General features: G+C 41.6%; 1 protein-coding gene across 3 annotated transcripts in view; it reads right to left on the reverse strand.

Moving 5' to 3' along the window:
• Positions 1 to 1,669: 1,669 nt before the first annotated feature.
• LOC139914477 (zeta-sarcoglycan-like) overlaps positions 1,670 to 20,612 on the reverse strand; it is a 31,901-nt gene continuing 12,958 nt past the window's right edge. For 2 of the 3 annotated variants that reach the window (XM_071902815.2, XM_071902807.2), the window contains 5 exons: positions 16,306 to 16,393; positions 14,907 to 15,029; positions 14,684 to 14,756; positions 2,573 to 2,696; positions 1,670 to 1,864 (listed from right to left, as the gene is read on the reverse strand). In XM_071902815.2, the coding sequence (XP_071758916.1) occupies positions 1,670 to 1,864; positions 2,573 to 2,696; positions 14,684 to 14,756; positions 14,907 to 15,029; positions 16,306 to 16,393 (603 nt within the window). The remainder of the gene's footprint in view (positions 1,865 to 2,572; positions 2,697 to 14,683; positions 14,757 to 14,906; positions 15,030 to 16,305; positions 16,394 to 20,612) is intronic. The other variant, XM_071902822.2, reaches the window with a different exon arrangement.

The following is a 20,612-nucleotide window of genomic DNA, read 5'->3' on the forward strand; positions in this document are numbered from 1 at the left end:
CAAATTTGAATGTTTATACCCAGAAATCCTGTAACGTGACGTCAGCAACTTGCACACAGCATGCTCATGTTTACCAACCCGGCCCGTCTGTGATGCTTTATACCAAAGGAAACCAAAGGGGTGAAAGAGACAAAAGATCTAATGGTGAGTCCAGCTTTCTGTTTGTATTTCACTCTTAATTTTGAATTTGTCCCTTGCTGCAGGCAGAAACGTGTCCATACCCAACACCAGAATGTCATTTGAGCAAATAGGGTGAATCTAAGGAGTCTCAATTAGTGGTGATGGGACGCTCTTCTCTATTGCAGCCCCACTTAGTGATTTAGGCTGACAAGACAGGTGTTTTTTTTAAAGAAAAATCTTGCCTCGTGCAGCTTTAAAGCTCAGAACCTTTAAAAAAAACGATCATCATGCTACTTACAGAGAGCTCAGTGAGCGGGTGGCAGCGAGGGCAGCTGAGCTCTTGTTAGAGTGGCATCATGGCTCTCACCACCCTCGCTCGTCTCTGCCGGAGGGCGGCGATGCTCGACGCGGGAGGACGAGGAAGCGGAGTGGAGCAGGACCGCTCCCGCCGACAGCCCCTGCTGACACGCCGCTGCCTGTCTGGCTCTCCTGTGAAACTCCACCATGGAGAGAAGAACATTTCACACAGCGATTTGGGTTATAACATACAAGAGTTACTGGCAGGCAACTTGAGAAACTTTTCTTCAAACTTAGCAAGGTGGATATGTACTAAGACCTACAACGGCACGACTTAACTACATTAATTCATGTTTTTACTAAATTAAGGTGTTATAATATGAATTTTCTCATATGTTCTCATCTTCTGTACTCAAGAAAAGGTAGAATGATTACCTTAGAGTTGGGAAATCTTGTGAAGTGCATGCTTGTTCTAGTTATGACTGGATCATCCAAGACAGCATATTTACATCGTTTCAGTTGTCTTTATCAAAGTTAAGCTTCAAGTACAATATATGCCACATAGAAAAACGTTTAATTTCAACTTACACAGCTCCTAATATAGTGGAAAAAAAATAGTAAAATTTCTATTGAGCTTGCTCAAAAACAAATATTTCAAATTCTGGATTTTGAAAAAAATCATGGCAGATTTGTGCTTGCATCAGTTTCTACCGTCACACCTCCACAAACCTCTGGCTGTCCTTCCCTGATTAAAAAGAGAGTGACAGGTTTAATATTAGTCACGAACGTTCCTCTTTTCAAAGCAGAAGGCACCTGTGTTTTATCTTCTCCCCATCTATTCCCTCTCAATCCTGAAGACTGTCACTGCGTATCTGCAATAATGAACCTAGAGTAGAAAAATAAAGGGCGGGTCCTCTGGCTTCTGATAAAACGTAAAGGAGATGTTCCTGTTTGTGTTTGATATTCCTGACACTTGATTTCAGAGAGCTGCTCCGGCTGCCGTTCCCCCCCAGAGACTGTCTGTGGTACAAGAGTCCGGACCTCCATTAGTTCCCCTGCAGGCTTCGGACTAGGACGTTCCCATACTAATCTGAACTCAGACCAGCTCAGATGCTGCAGAGGTTGAGCTCCACCTCGGCCCAGGTGAGTTCCGCTCTCCGACAGACATTATATTGAAGTCCCGTCTCGGTCTGAACGTCGAGCAGCTCCGGGGCAGACAGACTCGTCCCGGATCAGCAGCGCTGCTCCCAGGTCAGCTCCAGAGGCAGATGTTGCTCATGGCCTGGCAGGTGGAGCTGCTCTCGGCGGGGGAGAGGTAGATCTTGCCGCTGGGGCAGACGCACACCTCGTATACGGGCTGTTTCTGCGAGGCCGGGCCGGGGGGGGAATCCGTGTAGACGCCGAGCGGGAGGCTTCCCAGACGGATGGTGCCGGCATCTAGAAGTATCTGATGGGTGAATATTAAGAGACATGACGGATGTCATCAAATCATGAATTGAATTGAGAATGCATGGTACATTCAAATTCAATTCCCGGAGTTGAAATTGGAATTGTATACAGCTCTAAGGAAACAGAATGTGAATTGAATTGGAATGACAGGATTGAAGTCTATTAAATTCCATTAAATTCCACTTCTAAGAGAGTTCGTCTTGACTTGCTAAACATTATAAATCACACATCAAACAAATCAAATACATTCAATCATAATGTATGCATTACGTTTACATGTTATATATCAAATACCACCTGAAAGGTCCCTTCAACATTTTATGATATTCAGTTTTGATAATATATAAGATGTGTAATCTCAGATATGTGGTAAGAAAAAAGAAAAAAAAAAATGGAATTTCACAAAATTGAACTGAAATAAATTCAAATTCCTGATATTCCAAATAAATTTCCTGTAGGTTTTTTCAAATTTCAATTTCAATTCATCAGTTGAATTGTAACTGATGTGTTAATTCATGAATTGACCCCCAAACCTGCATCCAATAACATCATCAGACCTGCCCTGAAGTGATGCAACACCATCTCCAACAGGTAAACGAATGCAAATGCAGTCAGTGAATGCGGCAGGTGGACTGGGGGAGCTTCTACTCGCGGGGGAAATTCTCATGCTAATTTAGGCCTTTTCAGGAGCGTGCATCCCGCTCACCTCTCCCTCTGTGGACTGCAGCTGCAGGTCCTTTCGCCCGCCGACCTTCAGCGTCCCCGTGGCGGCGCTCACCTCTACCCCTCTGGGAGCCTCCATGGTCAGCGTCCGTGTTGGAGACTCCAGCCTGGGAAAAAACAAGCAGCAAGCACCAGGGTTTAGATTCAGGACGTTTGTATTCTTCCAACTTTTGCCTTTCACTGTGATTTACTAGCACATCACTCAAGACTAGAATACAAGACGCATTCAAGGTTAAATTGATTATTCTTGTTCTGTTTATAATTTATGAATATGCCTGTGTAAATTAGGGCAGGTGGACTGGAAGTTCTTTTGTTTCAAAACCAACCCCAAGGCAGCAAGTCGGTTAAAAATTCATACCGTCTCATGAAAGATTATCACTTTTGTGCATTTGAGAAAACAAATAAGCTCATTGATATTTCTGATGCTTGAATCTCGCTCCGTAAAGGTTTGTATTTTTGGGCTTTAGTTAGATCGATGGCTGCAATAGTGTGGAGGAATTGGCACCATTGTTCATGTCGGAGTAGCTCTTCTCATTATTCCAAGCTGGTATGGCTCCTAAACTGCCCATAATTGTATCAGCTGATTCTGACCTTCAGCAACACTGAGGCTGATGCAATTATGCATTTTCCTGCCGTGGAATATTTGTTTACACGGGCAAGATAAGAGCGAGAGCCAATCAATGTGGAATTTGTTTTCATAACTCATAACCGTTTCAAATTGATTTTTTCCCCCCATCTTCCCCAAATCTGTTTTCAATGAATTTTAAATGGAAGACTTTAAGGAGCTGTCTTGAAATCGCTTAAATCTCCATACCCTCTGAAAGTGACACACATTCTGGATTATGTGCTGTTGGAGAAAAAAAAGGCAAAAGCAAATGAATTTCATCTGCATTCGAAAAGCCTGTTTGACTTTAAATCAGCTTTCAGGAGATACACTTCGGAGAGGATCTGTGAAATGTGCCTTTGACCTGGGATTGTTTGTGCCCATGAGAATAGAAAAGGTGGCAGGTGTCTGCTCCCGTAGTTTGTTACTCATCTTCTGCTCATTTCTGTTTTTTGATTCCCTGAAAAGCTGCTCTAACAAACAGAGCAGATACACCTTGGAGCAATGTTGTTATGATATGAGGTTGTTTTTTTCTTTATTTTCTTATCTCCTTCATTTGATCCACACTTCTCAGTCTAATTGATGTTCTTGGTTAATTCAGAATGCTTTTGATATTTTATCGTGAATAATTACTTTGTGATAGTGACCAGAATTTGATTGCTTTGATTGGCTTTTTTATTTTATTTATATGCTATGTCAATATATATTGTTAGGCTTTGCTGAAGAAAAAATAGTAAAAAAAAAATCCACCTTCAATGAATCAAGAATAAATACATTCTATCTCCCATAGCAACGGAACATGCACATTCCATTCCTTCTCCCCAAACCCAGCAGTTCAATAGTGAGATTCTGCGTTTTAGTGCTTCTTAATTTATTGTGTAGCTTCAATAATTATTTCTGAAGGACATCCTGAATATCCATGGACTGGATAGCTGAAGGACGGGTCATTGAAAGACCCATTTTAAACATTTTGCATTATGATTAAGCTGTGCAGTAAGAAGTTAATGAGTGATATTTTCACTCAATGCACTGCAATGAACGGGGTCTGCAATTTTGCTTGTTTGCTCAGTCTGCTTGTTTCAGGCACAGTCCAAAATCAAACACCAGATAAACTCAATTAAATTGTCTCCTGTGTTTTATAACCACCTCTGATCACTTCCATGTCCATGTAGACAGAGATTATGGTCCAATTTCCGAGGCTCCAACAGCACAATAAAGTCCCCCAGAGCATTGTCCCATCAAACTATATTCTTTAACTAAAAATGTAAATGTTGCTGTATCCAATTGTCTTTATGACCTGGGAGGTGAATGTCAACATGAAAATGACAGATATTGACTTTGAAGCTCGCATGTTGCTCTTGTCTGAACGTGACAGCCTTCCTTTTCACATTAGTCACCAGGAAGAAAAGGCTAACACAATGAGGGGAACTAGATATATTGATCCCAGACTCATAAAGCATTGACTTTGTTTTAAATCATCACAATCTACAGGAACCCTCAGATCATTAGACTGACCAGGCAATCAGGAGCCTGATGGAGAAGCATGAGGAGGCGAGCTCCAGCCTTCAGGGCTTCAGGGTCCATCCACCACGCTCTCATTTGTGATGCTATCGAAGCGATCTGGTTATCACAGTCACAAATGCTGTTTTTGACAAGCTCTCCTGCTCTCTGGAACATCAGACCAGCTTTTCTTGGTGCATCGGGATGTCAATGTCCTTTCCATCCAGAGAGAAGTCACTGCAAAACTTATCGCAGAGATCTGGAAGAAAGAGCGTCGTTGCATTGGCCCACAAGTGGTGGGCCAATGCAATGGTTGGCCATTGTTGATGCCACAGTGGGTGAAGTTGGTTTGATTTTGGAGCCCCTCAAAGAAGGAGATGCACCTGCTCTCGTGGCTGAGGGGATTCAGTGCTCAACATCAAAGAGATGAGAAGCACTGCTCAGAGATGATGAATGACAGAGTAACAAAAGACGCTGGCAGCTCATAGATTTCATTCATTATCTCTTCCCTCTTAGTCCTTCTCATTGTTGCAGAGGGCTAAAAGCCTATCCCAGCATGCACTGGGCGGAGGGCAAGTGGACAGGTTGAAAGTCCATCATAAGGCTAATACAGATTGACAGACACTCGCTTTCATTCTCCAATACACCTGACTTGCATGTCTTTGGAATATGGGAGGAAACCAGCGCATGACGACATGTAAACCCCACACAGAACGGGCCGGGTATCGAACCCGGCCCGTTCTGACCCTCAGGCTAGAGCCTCCATCAGGCCTGATGGAAACGGGCCAGATGTCCAGCCTGGTTGGAACCCAACATCAGCCCGAATGATGGACTCTGCCATTGAGCACACTAGCTTCCCTGACCTGAGGTCCCTGCCTCTACTCAGGGCCGGGATTCCTTGGACCCTAGCTTTCTCAACACAGAGGAAGGGGAAGAATTGTCAAGGATTTATTCATTTTGGAGAGTCTTCAAGTTCTTTCACACTATATTCAATGGCTTCTTCCATCAAGATGGGTTGAGGCATGGACTGTCATGTTTCTATTTGCAGAGGTCAGCAAGCCCACGACAAAGGGTGTCTGACGCCTTCGCTACAGGTTGAGAGCAGCAGTGTGCTGCTGCCAAGGATGCAGACATGGACTGAAATTCTCACTCCAAAAAAATGAATTCTATGTTGGTTTGCAGTCGGTGTCAATAATGTGTTTTAGCTGTACAGGTTTAGTTTGCCCTCATCAAAAACTATTAGGTGCCCAGGAGCACCTCTGTAAGAGCCGGGCCCTGGGTGTTCGTTGGTGCCGAACACTTTCTGTAATACACACTGCTCAGGGGAATTACAGTGTGCACTCTTTAGGCAGCACAGAGCCCTAAAAGGGAGATATGGTGAGCACTCATCTGCCAAAATGGTAGAAATCAGCAGGGATGGGCTAGCTTGAGTTTGGTGCACAGTACATTCACATACCAAGAAGTATCTTGAATTTTCTAACCATAGAGGCCAAGTCAATGCATGAATTAAAGAGTTTTTTTCACTCACTCCAATCATGCATAGAGCACCAATGAAGCACTAGCACACTTGTTTATACACACATGCATGTGTAACCCAGTCACAAATTACCATATAAATATATTTGATACCCTGAATAAACAGAGTAATACAGAAATAAGGAGAATTATTCATTGTGTAAAATAAATTAGACAAATTCATGTTGGATTGAAATGCATTGCATTTATGTAAGTTCATTTCATTATATTTTGGTTAGATTGGTTAAAAAAGACTAAAGGGTTAAAAAGTCATCCTTACCAAAACAAACCTAGAATCTGAGACGTGTACTTAAGACACATGCACATGTGAGAACACACACACACACACACACAAACAAAACTTAGTAAAACAAGTTCAAAGTCCCAGTGTGAACATGTGGAACTGCGTGAATGAAAACAGCATGGTGCTCAAGATAAAATAATGTTCTGGCATTGAGGGATTTTTTGTAACAACACTAAAACACCAACACCAAAAACACCAACAAAACACCAAAGTAAAGTCAAAATATTTTTATTTTTGGTAGACTCAAGGGTAGTTGAGAAGTTCTTCAGATCTCCTCACAGGTGTCCTCTAGCAGAGACTTCCCTGGGCTTTCCTCCTGAGCCTCTGAGTCATGGACCTGGTCACCATCCTGCTTCCCAGCCAGTCATCATCCATCTTTTGGACTTTCCTGGAGTTTCCTTCCTCCTCGTCCTGTGAGCCGTCGAGGCTCTCATCACGGCAGCGTTTGCGTCTGGTGATGCCAGGTGAGCTGCGGGTGTCGGAGGGAGTCGAGGTCTGACGGGGCAGGATGATGGCGCCACTCTCAGGGCTCCTGTTGCCATGGTCACCCCTCTGAGCTGTGGCTTCAGGCTGGGCAGAGGGGATGCTATAGGCATTCACAACAGCAGAGCACACACGTCTGATATGAGAACAGCTCTGAAGTGGACGGTACTGTCGCTCGTTTGACCTGTTGGCTCCTTGATTTGACTGTCCAGTCACAGCGAGTTGAGGAGCAGGCCTTGGACATCCTGGAGCTGCATCGCTGAGGGCTACAGCTCTCTGTGCAAAGGCTTCACACCGACCAGTCGTTATGTCGGTTGTGTCAGCTGGGCTACCAAGTGACTGCCGGGTGTGGTGTGGAGTCACTCTGTCAGTCTGACATCTACCAGCATCCTCTTGGCGACTGTAGGAGCTGTAGGCATGTGGTGTGTTCAGTCTAGCTCCAGAGTATTTAGCCGGCCTCCGGCGGTATTCGGCAAACTCCTGGCTCCATGGAGCGCTGTGGCAGGTGGTGTAGTACAGATACTCAGCCTCCTCTGGAGAGAGTCTGGGCTCATGGGCCGGTTCGTCTGAATCCTCTACAGGAACACAATTCCCCAACAGGGAAAAAAAAGTTATCGGAGAACATCATATTTTTCTTGTGCTTTGAAATCACACAGCGGTTTAAGGCATGTAGAAATTGACAATGTAAAAACTACTGCACAATGTAATAACTTGTCAATATGGCCTGTTCAAAGTGGACCATGCCATCTCTATGTCCTTCAGAGTAATGCTGCAGTAAAGCTTGAGTGAAAGATGTAACATACCTGGTGTGTTCGTCCTTTGGAGATGGTGAAATGGAATCATTTTGGCAGCAAAGTCTTATCAGTTGGGTCTGTGTTTAGTTAGTTTAGTTGGAAAACGCAAATGTGACAGAATGTGACTTTTGGGTATGTGTGTTTGACTTGACATCATAATGCTACCTTACAGAGACAGCTGACATCACAGAGAACCATGTTCTGTCCAGTGTAACAGTGTATTACCTTATTTTGAATTGAAATATAAGAGTATAAGAATTAATTAATACCCAAGTATACAAAATAGATATGAAGCATCTCTATTTTTCTCTATTATTTTTACTCTGGGGTGGTTGGGGGTGAACTGGGACACTCAGAGATTATCCATATTTTCACTACTCACACACCTCTATTGCTTGGTTTTGAGAAGCAGGCTTGTGACCAGAAGGTCGCCTGTTCAAATCTGTGGACTATTTGCATAGCCAGGATTTTATTGCCAAGTGGCCAAATAGAATTTGTGGGTGGCCTGCAATATTGAAATGTAAGTTATAAAATCTAATTAGGTTGATTCTTCACCATTGAATGAACAGTGAATTTCCTGAGTGTAATCACATTGTAGTTTGACCCCTCTAAGCTATACATAGCCTGACACCTTAACAGCCAAATCACATGTATTTTGCAATTCTGCATAGATTTATTATTTAACATTGGGTCACAGACAAGATTCACCTGCTAGTGTTGAACATCAAAGCATTGTAGGTAATCTAGCAATTTTTATCAACGAATCTGTGAAGTAGTAGACCTAATTGCAATTGTAATTTATTTCTCACAAATGGTAGATGAAAATCATTAATTATGATGATGATTTGAACAAATACATTCAAATACATTCATTTTCCTTCTTGAAATTACAGTGTTTTATGTACCATTTTCCTACAGTGTTTACAGTGTTTTACAAGTCCAGGTACTCCGGCGTCTATAAAACTTTGTCTCCTGTAAATGCCGGAATGCCATTGGACATGCCTCGTAGAGGTCAGTGTATTTAGGAGTCAAAGGTCAATGAAGTTGACTTTCAGGCGAAAAACCTGCCGAAATATCAAGGTGGTTCGCACCGCTTTCGGTTGCGCAGCTGTTTAGGAGAGTGCAGCCGCGTCCTTCATTGAAAAAAATGACATTGAGACAAACTTCAGTTAAGCCAAATTATTTCCACAGTTTCCATATATGATGTTTTCTGCTGTCCAAACATTTCTCTCATGCACAAATAAGATCTTTGCCGTATCACTTAAACACCATATCTCCCTGCTGCAGTAAAAACCAAGAGAGAGAAAAACCCAACTACATCCCGCTATACTACACCCCGTACCTATCAAAGCCTCAATTCCACCAGGTTGGTGGTAGAAAAGACTGACCAGAGCATTAAGTAGGACCATGAAGAGTTGTTCTGTCCTGTCTTTATCTACTTAATGAACCTGTCACTCTTTTCTGAGGACACGGCTTCTGCAGAGACGGTCCTGAAAGCTGCTGGGATCATGATGCCTGGAAAGGGGTACGCAGCTGCCCACAGCGCATATAGACTTTAAACCCAAGTTGTTCTGAAGAAGAGGGCTCTACTGGCAGCATTGGTAGAGAAAATAAAGACAAGAGTCTAAGCTGTTCCTCCTGCTCTCTTATGCTGGACCCGGAGATGCACCATGTGATGTCTGCACCGCAAGACAGCAGAGAGCCCTCAAATCCTGTCTGGTGTGCCTGGCTTCTTAATGTGAGACTTTCCTCCAGTCGCACAACAAATTCCTATGTGCCTTTAAGAAGCACAACTTGAGCAAAGCCTTTGAAAAACTGCAAGAAAAGGTCTGTTCATGTCATGACAAAGTCCTGGAGGTTTTCTGTCGCACCGATCAGCAGTCCACCTGCTATCTGTGCTCTGTGGATGGACTTAAAGGTCACAATAAAATCTCACCTGCAGCAGAAAGGACTAAGAATCAGGTAAAGCATAAAACACAAACTTATTTTACTGCAGGGAATAGATGACAGTTGAATGTCCAGTGATTGTAGATGCAAAGCAGCTATACCGGGAGTAATATCACAACAATTATCATATATCATGGAGAAGACTGACCATAAGAAATTTGCAGGGAAAGTTGTATCCTGACATTTTCTCTCCTACCTGTACAGATACATCAGAAGACAAAGAAGGAGATACAAGAAGACAGAAATTGACAGATATGTTTACATATTGCAACAAGCTATCTAGATTTCTGTCCTGAATAAATGATCATCCAAAACTGAACACCTCTGTGTTTTTGTATTTGCACAGGCAGCATCAGAGAGACATTTTGAGAACATTTTTCCAGTATTGATCGACATCACTGACAGTCACTCTGAGGTGAAAGAGCTGATCAGAGCCCCACAACAAACAACTGTGAGTAAAGGTAATGAAGTTCTGATGGGACAAGAACAGGCTGTGGCTGAGCCGAGAACAGGAGAGGACAAGCTGATGCCGCTCTCACAGAGAACCGTATCCACCTTCACTCACATAACTGCATCCGCTTTCCATGGAAAATGCTTTAGGGAACTCACTGTTAAAAAGGAACCAAGGTCACTCTCCTTAACTCTGCAGTCTATTCTCTGCAAAAGTACAATCATTCAATGTCGCTATGGCCAACATGCACAATCATGTTACATAGAGTTACAGGGTTACAGCTCATACAAAGGATAGATTGAGGAGTAAGAAAAGAAAGATACATAGGAGGCAAAATAATAAAGTAGAGTTTCATTTAAGTGTCATTTTTAGGGTCTCTCCATCATTATCAGTATCTCAGCTAAGAGAGAAACTGGTGAAACTAAGAGAAACTAGAAGGGCACTCGGAGAGCGCAGACCTCCGCCAAGGTTCGTGCTATTATTGCTTGTTCGTGAGTCGGATCCGGATCCGCTCCAAAATTTAATGGGTTCTTCCTTGGCCCAAGCTACACCCTTCCATGAAGTTTCATGAAAATCGGGCCAGTAGTTTTTCCGTAATACTGCTAACAGACAAACAAACCGAAAACATAACCTCCTTGGCGGAGGTAAGTAGAGTGGAATGCCACAAGATCTCAAGAATTGGCGAGTTGAGATTTTGCATATATAGTATACAACTACCTTTAGAAGCATTCACTTTACTGTAATTATTGATATTTACTCCATGTATTGTTTCTCTTTTTAGTGATTGCAGTGGACGTTCAGACACCAGTAAAGGCCAGGGAGGGGATGTTTGCTAATCAAAGTCCCATAAAGCCAAAGACTAAAATTTACATCTGACAAGGCAAGTGATTCAAATGTTAGAAGAATCTTCCTTCAGTCTACTGGCAAGTTATTATAGTATTATAGTATAGCAGAGCTGACCTATGTTTTATATAGTTTAAAAGGTATATAAAAACTCTCCATCTCAAACATCATTCAATTTGTGTGTTATATGTCTGTTTATTTTGTTTCTTGTTCATCACTGTGTTGTACTCTGCTTCTAATACACTTTATTTGCAGCAAAGTGATTCCAAGTAAACATATTTCAAAAAATGTTGTAAATCTTGTAAAATGTGTAAACAAATGCCAGTGCAATTATTATACTCTGTATACTTGATTATTAATAAATAATGTGATGTAATACAAATGAAGAGAAACTTGATTTGTAGTAGCGAAAGCAGTAATTTATAGAGGAAAAAGCATGATGGGCGAAGAGGTTCTTCAAAGACGGGGAAGATCTCAGGTGGATTTCTTTGATTTCATCTCTGCTCTGTTCTTCTCCCAGATTACCGCTGGCTCGCAGCAAAATAAAAAACACACCACAAAGGGAACTATCTTGGTTAAAGATGAGCAGAAGGGCGACATGGATGCGAGCCAAGCCTTATCCTTATCATCCAGAGAGGTTTACGGACAGGTGGCAAGTGGGTTTCAAGGAGGGTTTAACTTGTCACTCTTACTGGGAAGTGGAGAGTGAGAGAAGAGGAGAAATTCCCGGATACAATGAAAAGTCCTGGGGCCAGATATATAAACGATGCAGTCGCACAACAGTATGCCTACGCCACTTTCCACACCAAAATCTGAATTTATAAAAGTAGAAGCGTGAGAATGTGCGTATCTCCACGCCTGCTGTACAACACACACTTTTATCAGTCGGCTGAGCTGAGTGTGATCTAGCGAAGTGGGAAGGAGAAGGATGAAAGGATCACATCAAAGAGGAATTTGGGTGACATTTTATTTGGAGCTTTAATCTTTTCAGCACACCATGTTAAACTATTAGCCTATTAGGTCTCAATAGTGTTTCATGATGGCAACATTTATAGGTGGATGCATGTGATTAACAATTTTTTTTGTTCTAGTGAGAGGAAATATTTTTAGATGTTGTCACTCAGCTTATACAACATTATGGAATAAGAATAACACACATATCGGATGATAAACCAGACTTTATCAATCAATTCACATTATCAATCAATAGTCTATTATGGCTCACAATATATAGCTGCATAATGGCTGCTTTGGCGCTGTTAGAGGACATTTATTTGGTTGTTTGGTCTGTGGTTTAATTATTTCCTAGTTCCCATACTGTGTTGGTTTTTCTCTGCCTCTGCGATGTATATATTCCATATCATGGTTTTTAACATCTGTGTCAGATAGTCTTATCTGGATTGTTTTTTGTTTGTCTTGCTTAGACTCTTATTTACTATTTATTTATTATTTTCTTCTCTTCTTTTTCTTCCTTTTGTCCTCTTGCCAGGCCATCATTGTAAGTAAGAATTGTTCTTAATTGACCTGCCTGGTTAAATAAAGGTTAAGTAAATAAAAAGAAATAAAATATTGCCAAATTCAAGACTAAGGCGAGAATGAGTCTTTATTTTCTGGCCCATGATGATGACTGGCATTTATGGGCAAACCAGGTTAAATATGGGTGTCGACATGCATTTATGGCCAATTACGGAGTGGGCATTTGGCTGATACACGTGCACGCAGTTTCACAATGAAGCAAAGCAGGATTTTATAAATCTGACAAAAACATTGTATGCATCTTTCTAATTTTGAGTGTACATAGATTTTTGGTCTTGAATATAGGCAGTTTTATACATCTAGCACCTGGAGTTCAGAGTGGTAACAGTGGTCATAATTTCAGCCGCACAGTTGACATGGTGATCCGAGGCTCTCCGTCCTCCTGGATAAGGCTGTACCTGGATTACAGTGAAGACAATCTGTCCTTCGGCGTCTCTTTACACCCCGAGCCTCACCATCTTCCACAGATCCAGACCACATTCATTCCGGCCCTCTATTCTGTCCATGTGAGCGTGATGAATCCAAACGGACTCCACTCTATAGGCCGTCAGATCAGCAAGGTCCTCCTGTGGCTTTCATACCTTGCTATCACAACAGCGAACTGATTATAATATTCTGCTCACACTCGAATCATTTTGCCTTGTTCATTATTTGAGTCTTGTGCTGAGAGTATAGATGGAATTATGAATACAAAAAACCTAAAAACATCAACCTGAAAAGGATATAGTGCTCGAGAGGCGAAGCAAATGAACACAGTGACTCTTTGAAAGCTCTCTTTGAATTTCACATCATTAAAAAGGTGCCACATTATTCAGTTATTCAAGATTTTGTTTTCAAATATACTACGGCTCAGAATGAGAATAATGTTCTTCATGGTGTTTTGCAAATAAATGTAGCTTAGTTAAAACAGTCACAGCATTTGACTCTGACTGGCTGACAATACCAGGCCTTCAAATGCTGTAAACTTGCCTGATTGGAAGGATTTTAGCAACTGTTTAGTAAGGAGAGCCAATCAAGACCAAGTGCAGTTGTGATGCGTTGACTGGTGTAAGTCTGAAACGGCCTGCAAAAAAGGATGGATTTTTGAAAATGCAATAACTTTAAATTCAACCACTCAAACATAAGCAAATTTTGACAATAAATATCTTTGATCATATATGTATATAAATTGAGGAAAATTAGAATTCCAATAATAGGGGCCCTTTATTTTTTATTTTATTTTTTTCCCCTTTTGTTTTGGTTGATATACTGTATGTAGGGATGTGAAGATGAGGGATTTAAAAGAAAAATGTGAATTTTATTGTATTAGTACTGTTTTCACCAATAAAGACATTTGACAAAAAAATAGGGGCCCTTTACGTAAAAATCATGTCGCTGCTAAATCAATCTTTTGATCAGTTCCAATGTCAAATGCTTGTGTCCAAAGTGCCTCTCGTTTGGCTGCGTATCGTTGAGATTTTGGCCACATTGCAGATGGTCACCCCTGCACTGAGCCTGTGTGTGTGAGCCCTGTGTGTGTGTGTGTGTGTGTGTGTGTTTGCTTTAAAGTGAGCCACATCAGTATTCCGCTCACTCCAAAGGAATTAGCTGCCAGAACACTGCTTTTCTGCCAACTTTGATCCCAGCCCTCCCTTTAGGACCAGTAAGGTGGACAACAAACCGCACTCGTTATAGCTTGTTAATGGACCGACGAGGCCCACTGCCTGAGGCAAAGTGCAGCGGGGCGTGCATGCATAGGAGTGTATGTGTCTAATATATACCTCAACCTCGCTCATTTTCTCACAAAGCCTTGATCTAATCAATTCCTGACTGCTGTGTACAACAACAAATGAGTTCACCCATGTGCTGTGAAATGGATATAATGGTAAAAATCTAGTTTAGGAGGATTTAAATTCACGCGTTAATGAGGCTGGATGCTCGAGTTTACTAGAGGCTCGAGAATAATGATACCAGTGAACGATGGTTCCTGCCACGCATGTTTTTTTCAGCATTGTCTCCGAAATGCCACGGGACATTCATCATCATTATTTAAAGATCTTCATTTTAATTGAACAGGATATGAACATGCGACATTAAGCTTTAATGAATTTCTGTTAAGTCAATGAATTTGAACTTACTTCAGGTCTTCAGAAGCCCTCGCCTGGATTAGCGGAGTTTCCACCGAATGTCCGAAGACGGCGCCTTCTGAGCCTGGCAACAAAATTCACACTTTTACAATAAAATTTAATCAAACTGAAAGCCTGTTCCATGCCAAGTTTACTGTTTGTTCATTCCGCATAGATTTCAGCTTCTTAGATATCAGCGTGAAAGATGATCGATTAAGAGTGCAGCACATTGTACCTGTGACAGTGAACTTCTCTGTCCTCATGCTGACCTCCTCCTCGTCTGCAGTGAACAGCAGTCTGCCTCCGTCCCTGCTGCGCACCTCCAGCCTCTGACACTGGGCCTCCACCGCCTCAGATCCTGCAGAGAGTGCAGCCCAGGTTGGAGCCCCTGGGTTTCAGCTGGCTAGCTAATGGAGGCATCAGCATCACCACCACTAAACACATCTAAAGGCCTCTGTGCATACTGGCGAACATTTACTGAACTGAGGGGCTGGGAATGGGAGTACTGCCAAGTCTTGGATCACTAAGAATTACAGCTATGTGTTTGTTTAGGCCTACTGCATGCATAATACATCAACATGTGCAGGACTTACAATGCAATGCATATTTTAGTTAGATAATTAAAAAGCATTGGAATCCAACCTTTGAAAACCAGTTTGACACTAAAAAACGTTTTACTGGAATAGACAACAGTGCTTTTTGGAAATAGCTCTTTCAAATAAAGGTGTTCTTATGTGCCTCAAACGTTGCAAATAAGCCTTGGGAAACTAGGTTCAGGCAAGTGAGGCTACTCTCAATCTGAATACTTCCTGGAGTGCTTTCTCTGCAAATGAAAAGCACCCAACAAAGCTCGATCAGCCATGCTTTTACAATGGGTTAGAGACAAATCAGTAATCTGTTCCACTGGTGGAGAATATTAATTCCTGTTCTCTAGCCTTTGGTGTTTTTCCAGATGTGCTCACAGAAACTTGAACATCTCTCTGTTTCTCCAATTAATCCACTGGGAGTGACGACTGGGGAATTTAATTATTCTCGCCAAGTTTCTTCTCATTTCATACAAAATGCACTTTCTACCTAATCAGGTACTAATTTTCAGAGGAAGGTCAAGCGTGACCAAAAAGCGTCATATCACAAGTCTTGTCGAATCACCATCAGTTCTCAACTTATGTTGGCTAAAATCAATAGCTATTAATGTTAATAAGCAGGTCATTTTCTTTCCAGTGGTCATTAATCACATAAATGACTTTGGTAATTTGGACTGACTGATGGTTAAACTTGATGATAATAAGAAGAATCCATTGCCCTTTCAATATGTGCTGCAAAGGTTAATGTCTGGAAAAAACTACCCAGTGTCTCCGCAGGCCCAGAGACGATTTGTGATGAGTCAAAGATAAATTGTTGCTCTAATCTTGATTAAAGCCATTAATAAAATGAGATTGATCAGGCAATTTACAGTTGGAGCCAAATTAGACTAAAAACTGAAACTAAACTAAAACTAAACTGTTTTTACAAAGTTGTACTAAGAAATGGACATAAAGACTAAAACATACAAGTATAAATATACAAAATGATTAAGGGATCTTTAATGTGTAATGGCTTACAAAGCAGATGCATGGGGATAACTGGAAACTCACCCACAGTGAGCTGGCCAGTGAGTTGGCCTTGGTGGTTTCGTGCATTCAGCGTTACATTCTTCTCTGACCGCAAGACCAACGAGCTGTCCTGAGGGAAGCATGATGGGGAAAGAGAGAGAGAGAGAGAGAGAGAGAGAGAGAGAGAGAGAGAGAGAGAGAGAGAGAGAGAGAGAGAGAGAGAGAGAGAGAGAGAGAGAGAGAGAGAATAGAAATAGTACATTATATGGTGTTAATATTTATGAAGGCTGTTCACCGCTTTGCATGTGTGTTGATATGTTGATAAGATATTGATAAAAAATGTTATTTTCAATTTTAAGTTTCAAGCATCAAGTTTTTCTTGTCATAAATTTATAAAACTTTTTACATTTTGTAAAAAAAAGATAAGATGATGAGTATGAGTATGATGAAAGGTTTTCACCAATACTGTACTTGATTCATGAACCAAAGATCTAAAACACCTTGTTTAGAAATCTATTTTGGACGCTCCTCTCTTCAGCAAATTAATTGCAGCCTCTGCGATTTGGAAATTGCATAAGTTCATATTGCGATTTAGATTTTTTTTCAATTAATTGTTCAGCTCTAAATTAAACTCAACTAAATTAAGACCAGATGAGAACTAATTAAGACAAAAATTATTAAAAGATAACTAAGGGCAAAATGAAGTGCAGATAGCGGTGGAAGTTGGAGGAAGAGGATGAGATAGGGAGCGACTGCAGTCCTCACTGCGGAGGGAAGATCACTCTGTCATATGGGAGGAAGTACAACAGTGTGTCCGTGTGTGTATGAGCTCACGCAAGTGTGTGTGTGTGTGTGTGTAGTCTTTGTGTGAGCAAGTGAGAGGCATACATTAGTGTTTGCGTACGCACGTCTGCCTGCCAAAGCCCAGTAGCATTTGTGAGAATAAATAAGCTGCTAAAGGTGTTTTGATGGCTCTGCTGCCTCTCTCCCCTGCATCCTGCATGGCAACAGGTCTTTGCTGTCGGTACACAGACTCTCATATACTGTGAATGAGTTGACAAGAGCGTGGTGAGCGGAGCCTGGATGTTGCATATTAGGATAAATATATGCATGAAGGTTGTTGATTTGAACTCCCGACCCGCTTCACATCTGAAGATTTTTCGAAGGTTAACGTCAGTAGTGGGGACACGTGTACGAATAACACAATGCATGAGTTATGTGCAAAGCTCAGATATAGCTGAGTGGGATAAGTGTCTGGCTCCATGATCAGCACCTGTGATTCTCAGAATAGGTTTGATTCCTTGTGTTATTGCGAAAAGCACGTGCTAGAAAATGATCCTGCAATTTAACATGATTGGCAAAGACACTGGCACCGCTTACAGAGAATACACATACTGGCTCCTATAAGCTGCTCTGAAGAAATACATGCATAACCTCAACTACAGAGAGGCTGCTAAACACATTATGGATCCTAGAGATGGGCATGTAATCAAGACGCACTATAGAATATGTGCATTTATGAGCAGCTCCAAAGAAATTGAAGCCTGCAGGGCTCGCTGCCACTTCACATGTCTGCCGGCCATGGCTTTCTCTGCAATAACTCCCTTCTAACATCTTTCTGGAGGGTCAAGGAGGAACCATCAGTGAATAAATACAATAAATATATAAAATCAGTATATGAAATTACATAATACAGACTTAGATAACTCTTCTGCTCTTGTATTTGTGTCACTCTTCTGTGACATTTTAATTAATGTGTGGCAATTTTATAGTTTGATCATTTCTCTTTTATTATTTCTAAAATACAAATGCCACTTTCCACTTTTAGCTTGATTATCAGTTTTGCAATTGATCTAATAATTTTTCTGCAAACCAGTATTTTAGTTTTGGTTAACTGCATGCTTTCCCAAAAGAGGCATCAAATTGTTGTAGATTATCTGCCAAGTTTGTTAGGTGTGTAACTTTGCGGAGGTCATGCAGATCGTTTTCATTCCCCTGCTTGCTCCCTCTCGATATAAATGCGCATCATGAATAGAAGTTCTCCAGGAAGCACTGTAGCGTGAGGAAATTCGAGTTCTCGATTTGAAGTATCACTTTAAAGAGTTTACAGGTCTTAAACTGTTTCCTGAGGGGCCAATGGCTGAGACGCCGCTGCTCCCCTGAACACTTCTTTGGGATCACATGAAAGGCTTTTCAGTCATTGCGCCTCTTGTGGAAGGTCAAGTGCAGATCAGAGTGAATGCACATAAATGGAGGCTGTTGTTGTAGGTGCAGCGGGCCCCGTCAGACTGAAAAATTACCATGGCTGCTGGAAGGCAAAGGATGCTTCCTTGCATACAATGAATAACATCACAGCCAAAGGCAAGAGCATGGCAGACTACTTCAACAAAGTAGTTTTAAAGAAAGCAAAGTTGTACGATGCTCCTATCTTGCTGTGAGTGTGTGTAAAATAAACTGCGGGCCTTTAAAGCGTAGTTAAAGGATGCTGCTCGGGGTTTAGCTGCCACACTGTATAACCCCAACCAAACCTGTGCTGAAAAATATTTTAAAGTTGAATTATAGTTTGTTGTTGTAGTAGAATCTCATTTACCTAAACTGCAGACATCCTAACTGACCAAATAAGCATAATGAACTAAATATGCCACAAGGTGAAAATATATTCTAGTGTGTTGTCATGTCCTTGTTGAAATGTTTAATTAGAAACCAGCAACAAACTGGATGCTACAGGGAGTTTTGGAACGTGTCTGCAGGCATTTTTTGAAAATTAACCGCCCCCAGTATTTCAATGCATTGCTGTTATCCAAATTTAATTGGTTTGAGCAAACTCTGTTCCAGTGATCTTCAGATTTCTGAGGCACTAGTGGAGTTTGCTGGAAACACCTGTGACAACAATGAGTGAATCATTTTAGCCCACATCCGCAGCCTTGGATTCATAATTGGCTGTTACAGTGGCCTTTGTCATGCTTATCAATACAAGTAGATGCGCCTCGGTGAGGGACAGTTTTCACTCCAATGAATTACACCTGCATCCGCTGCTATTTATAGACCAGTCAGGGTCCCCAGAGACAACAGCTACAGCCAACAATCTGAATGGCAGAGATTTGATTAACTACATCACTGTGCTGCCTGATACCTGATGCCTAGTACATTATTTTTCAGACTGAGGCAGGCAGTTAAATTCAAAAGGAAAGATGCAAATTCAGGTTTCTCAGTTCGATTTGAAATAGTTCAGCGCATTTACAGTGTGACACTTACCAACAGGGGAATATCTTGAAGGGAAACTTGTAATATCTGGCCATGTCAGCTGAATGTTGAAATGACAAGTGGCCATTTCCTTCATCACACCTCTATTTTAAATAATCCATCCACCCCTACTATTTTACACTATCCATTACATGCAGGCTTTGGTATGATTTGCATGGCTTTGATACGATTCAGGCCAATGTTCCTTCCTAAAGCGATGGATCATAACTGAGTACATCACTTGACGTCAGGTGTGATGCTCACACATGCCCAGAGACAGCCGAGTCGTCAAGTCTGCCTTCTGTCTCCCTCTCTGTTTTCCTGCTGTCTGCATCAGTGGTTTTCCAGCCATGTGCCATCGAGGCCCGAGAGTCTGCAGGCTTTCATTCCAACAAAACACTCACAGCAGCTGATTTCACCTCTCAGCACCTTCAGCCAGAGAGGAGGAACTAATCAGTGAAATCAGCTGCTGTTGTGTTTAGCAGGAATGAAAACCTGCAGACTCTTGAGCCTCAAAAGGCACATGATTGAAAACCACTGGGCTATATACATTTAAAAAAACACTAAAAAAGTTGATGGACTGCCCACTCTCCTAAAAAAAGTACATCACTGCTCACGAAGACAAATTTGACCACTGTTGCTCTTGAGCAGCGTCAGATATCGGCCCAGTGCATGTGCAAAAGACTCGTCTAGTTTGTGCAGTGCTTTCAGTTGTTTGCCAAGAATCTACCAGGAAACTAAATGATGTGTTAGGTCAACAAAGTGAAATATGCCTATTGCAATAAGAAATAGTGTGTACTGAATTACTGACCTTCAGTTTACTCTTACTTCACTTCCTCTTGTCTGGCTGAATAACAGGCAATTCTCTCATTGGCAACTGGTGAAGTTATTACACTTAGTGGATATGTTAAAGGATAATTCCTTGTATTTTCAACCTGGTTCTCATTTTCCTAGTTTTTACCATCATGACGATTGATTGTGTAAAAAATTTCGTCACTTATTTCACTGTAGAGCTTTACGTACCCCTCTGCTACAGGGAGCGCTGCTCTCCAACACACACCCACAGGGCAAACACAATCCCCAGCAGCTGAAACCAAATTTGTCTT

Source organism: Centroberyx gerrardi, chromosome 23, assembly GCF_048128805.1.
Source record: "Centroberyx gerrardi isolate f3 chromosome 23, fCenGer3.hap1.cur.20231027, whole genome shotgun sequence".
Classification (NCBI taxonomy): domain Eukaryota; kingdom Metazoa; phylum Chordata; class Actinopteri; order Beryciformes; family Berycidae; genus Centroberyx; species Centroberyx gerrardi.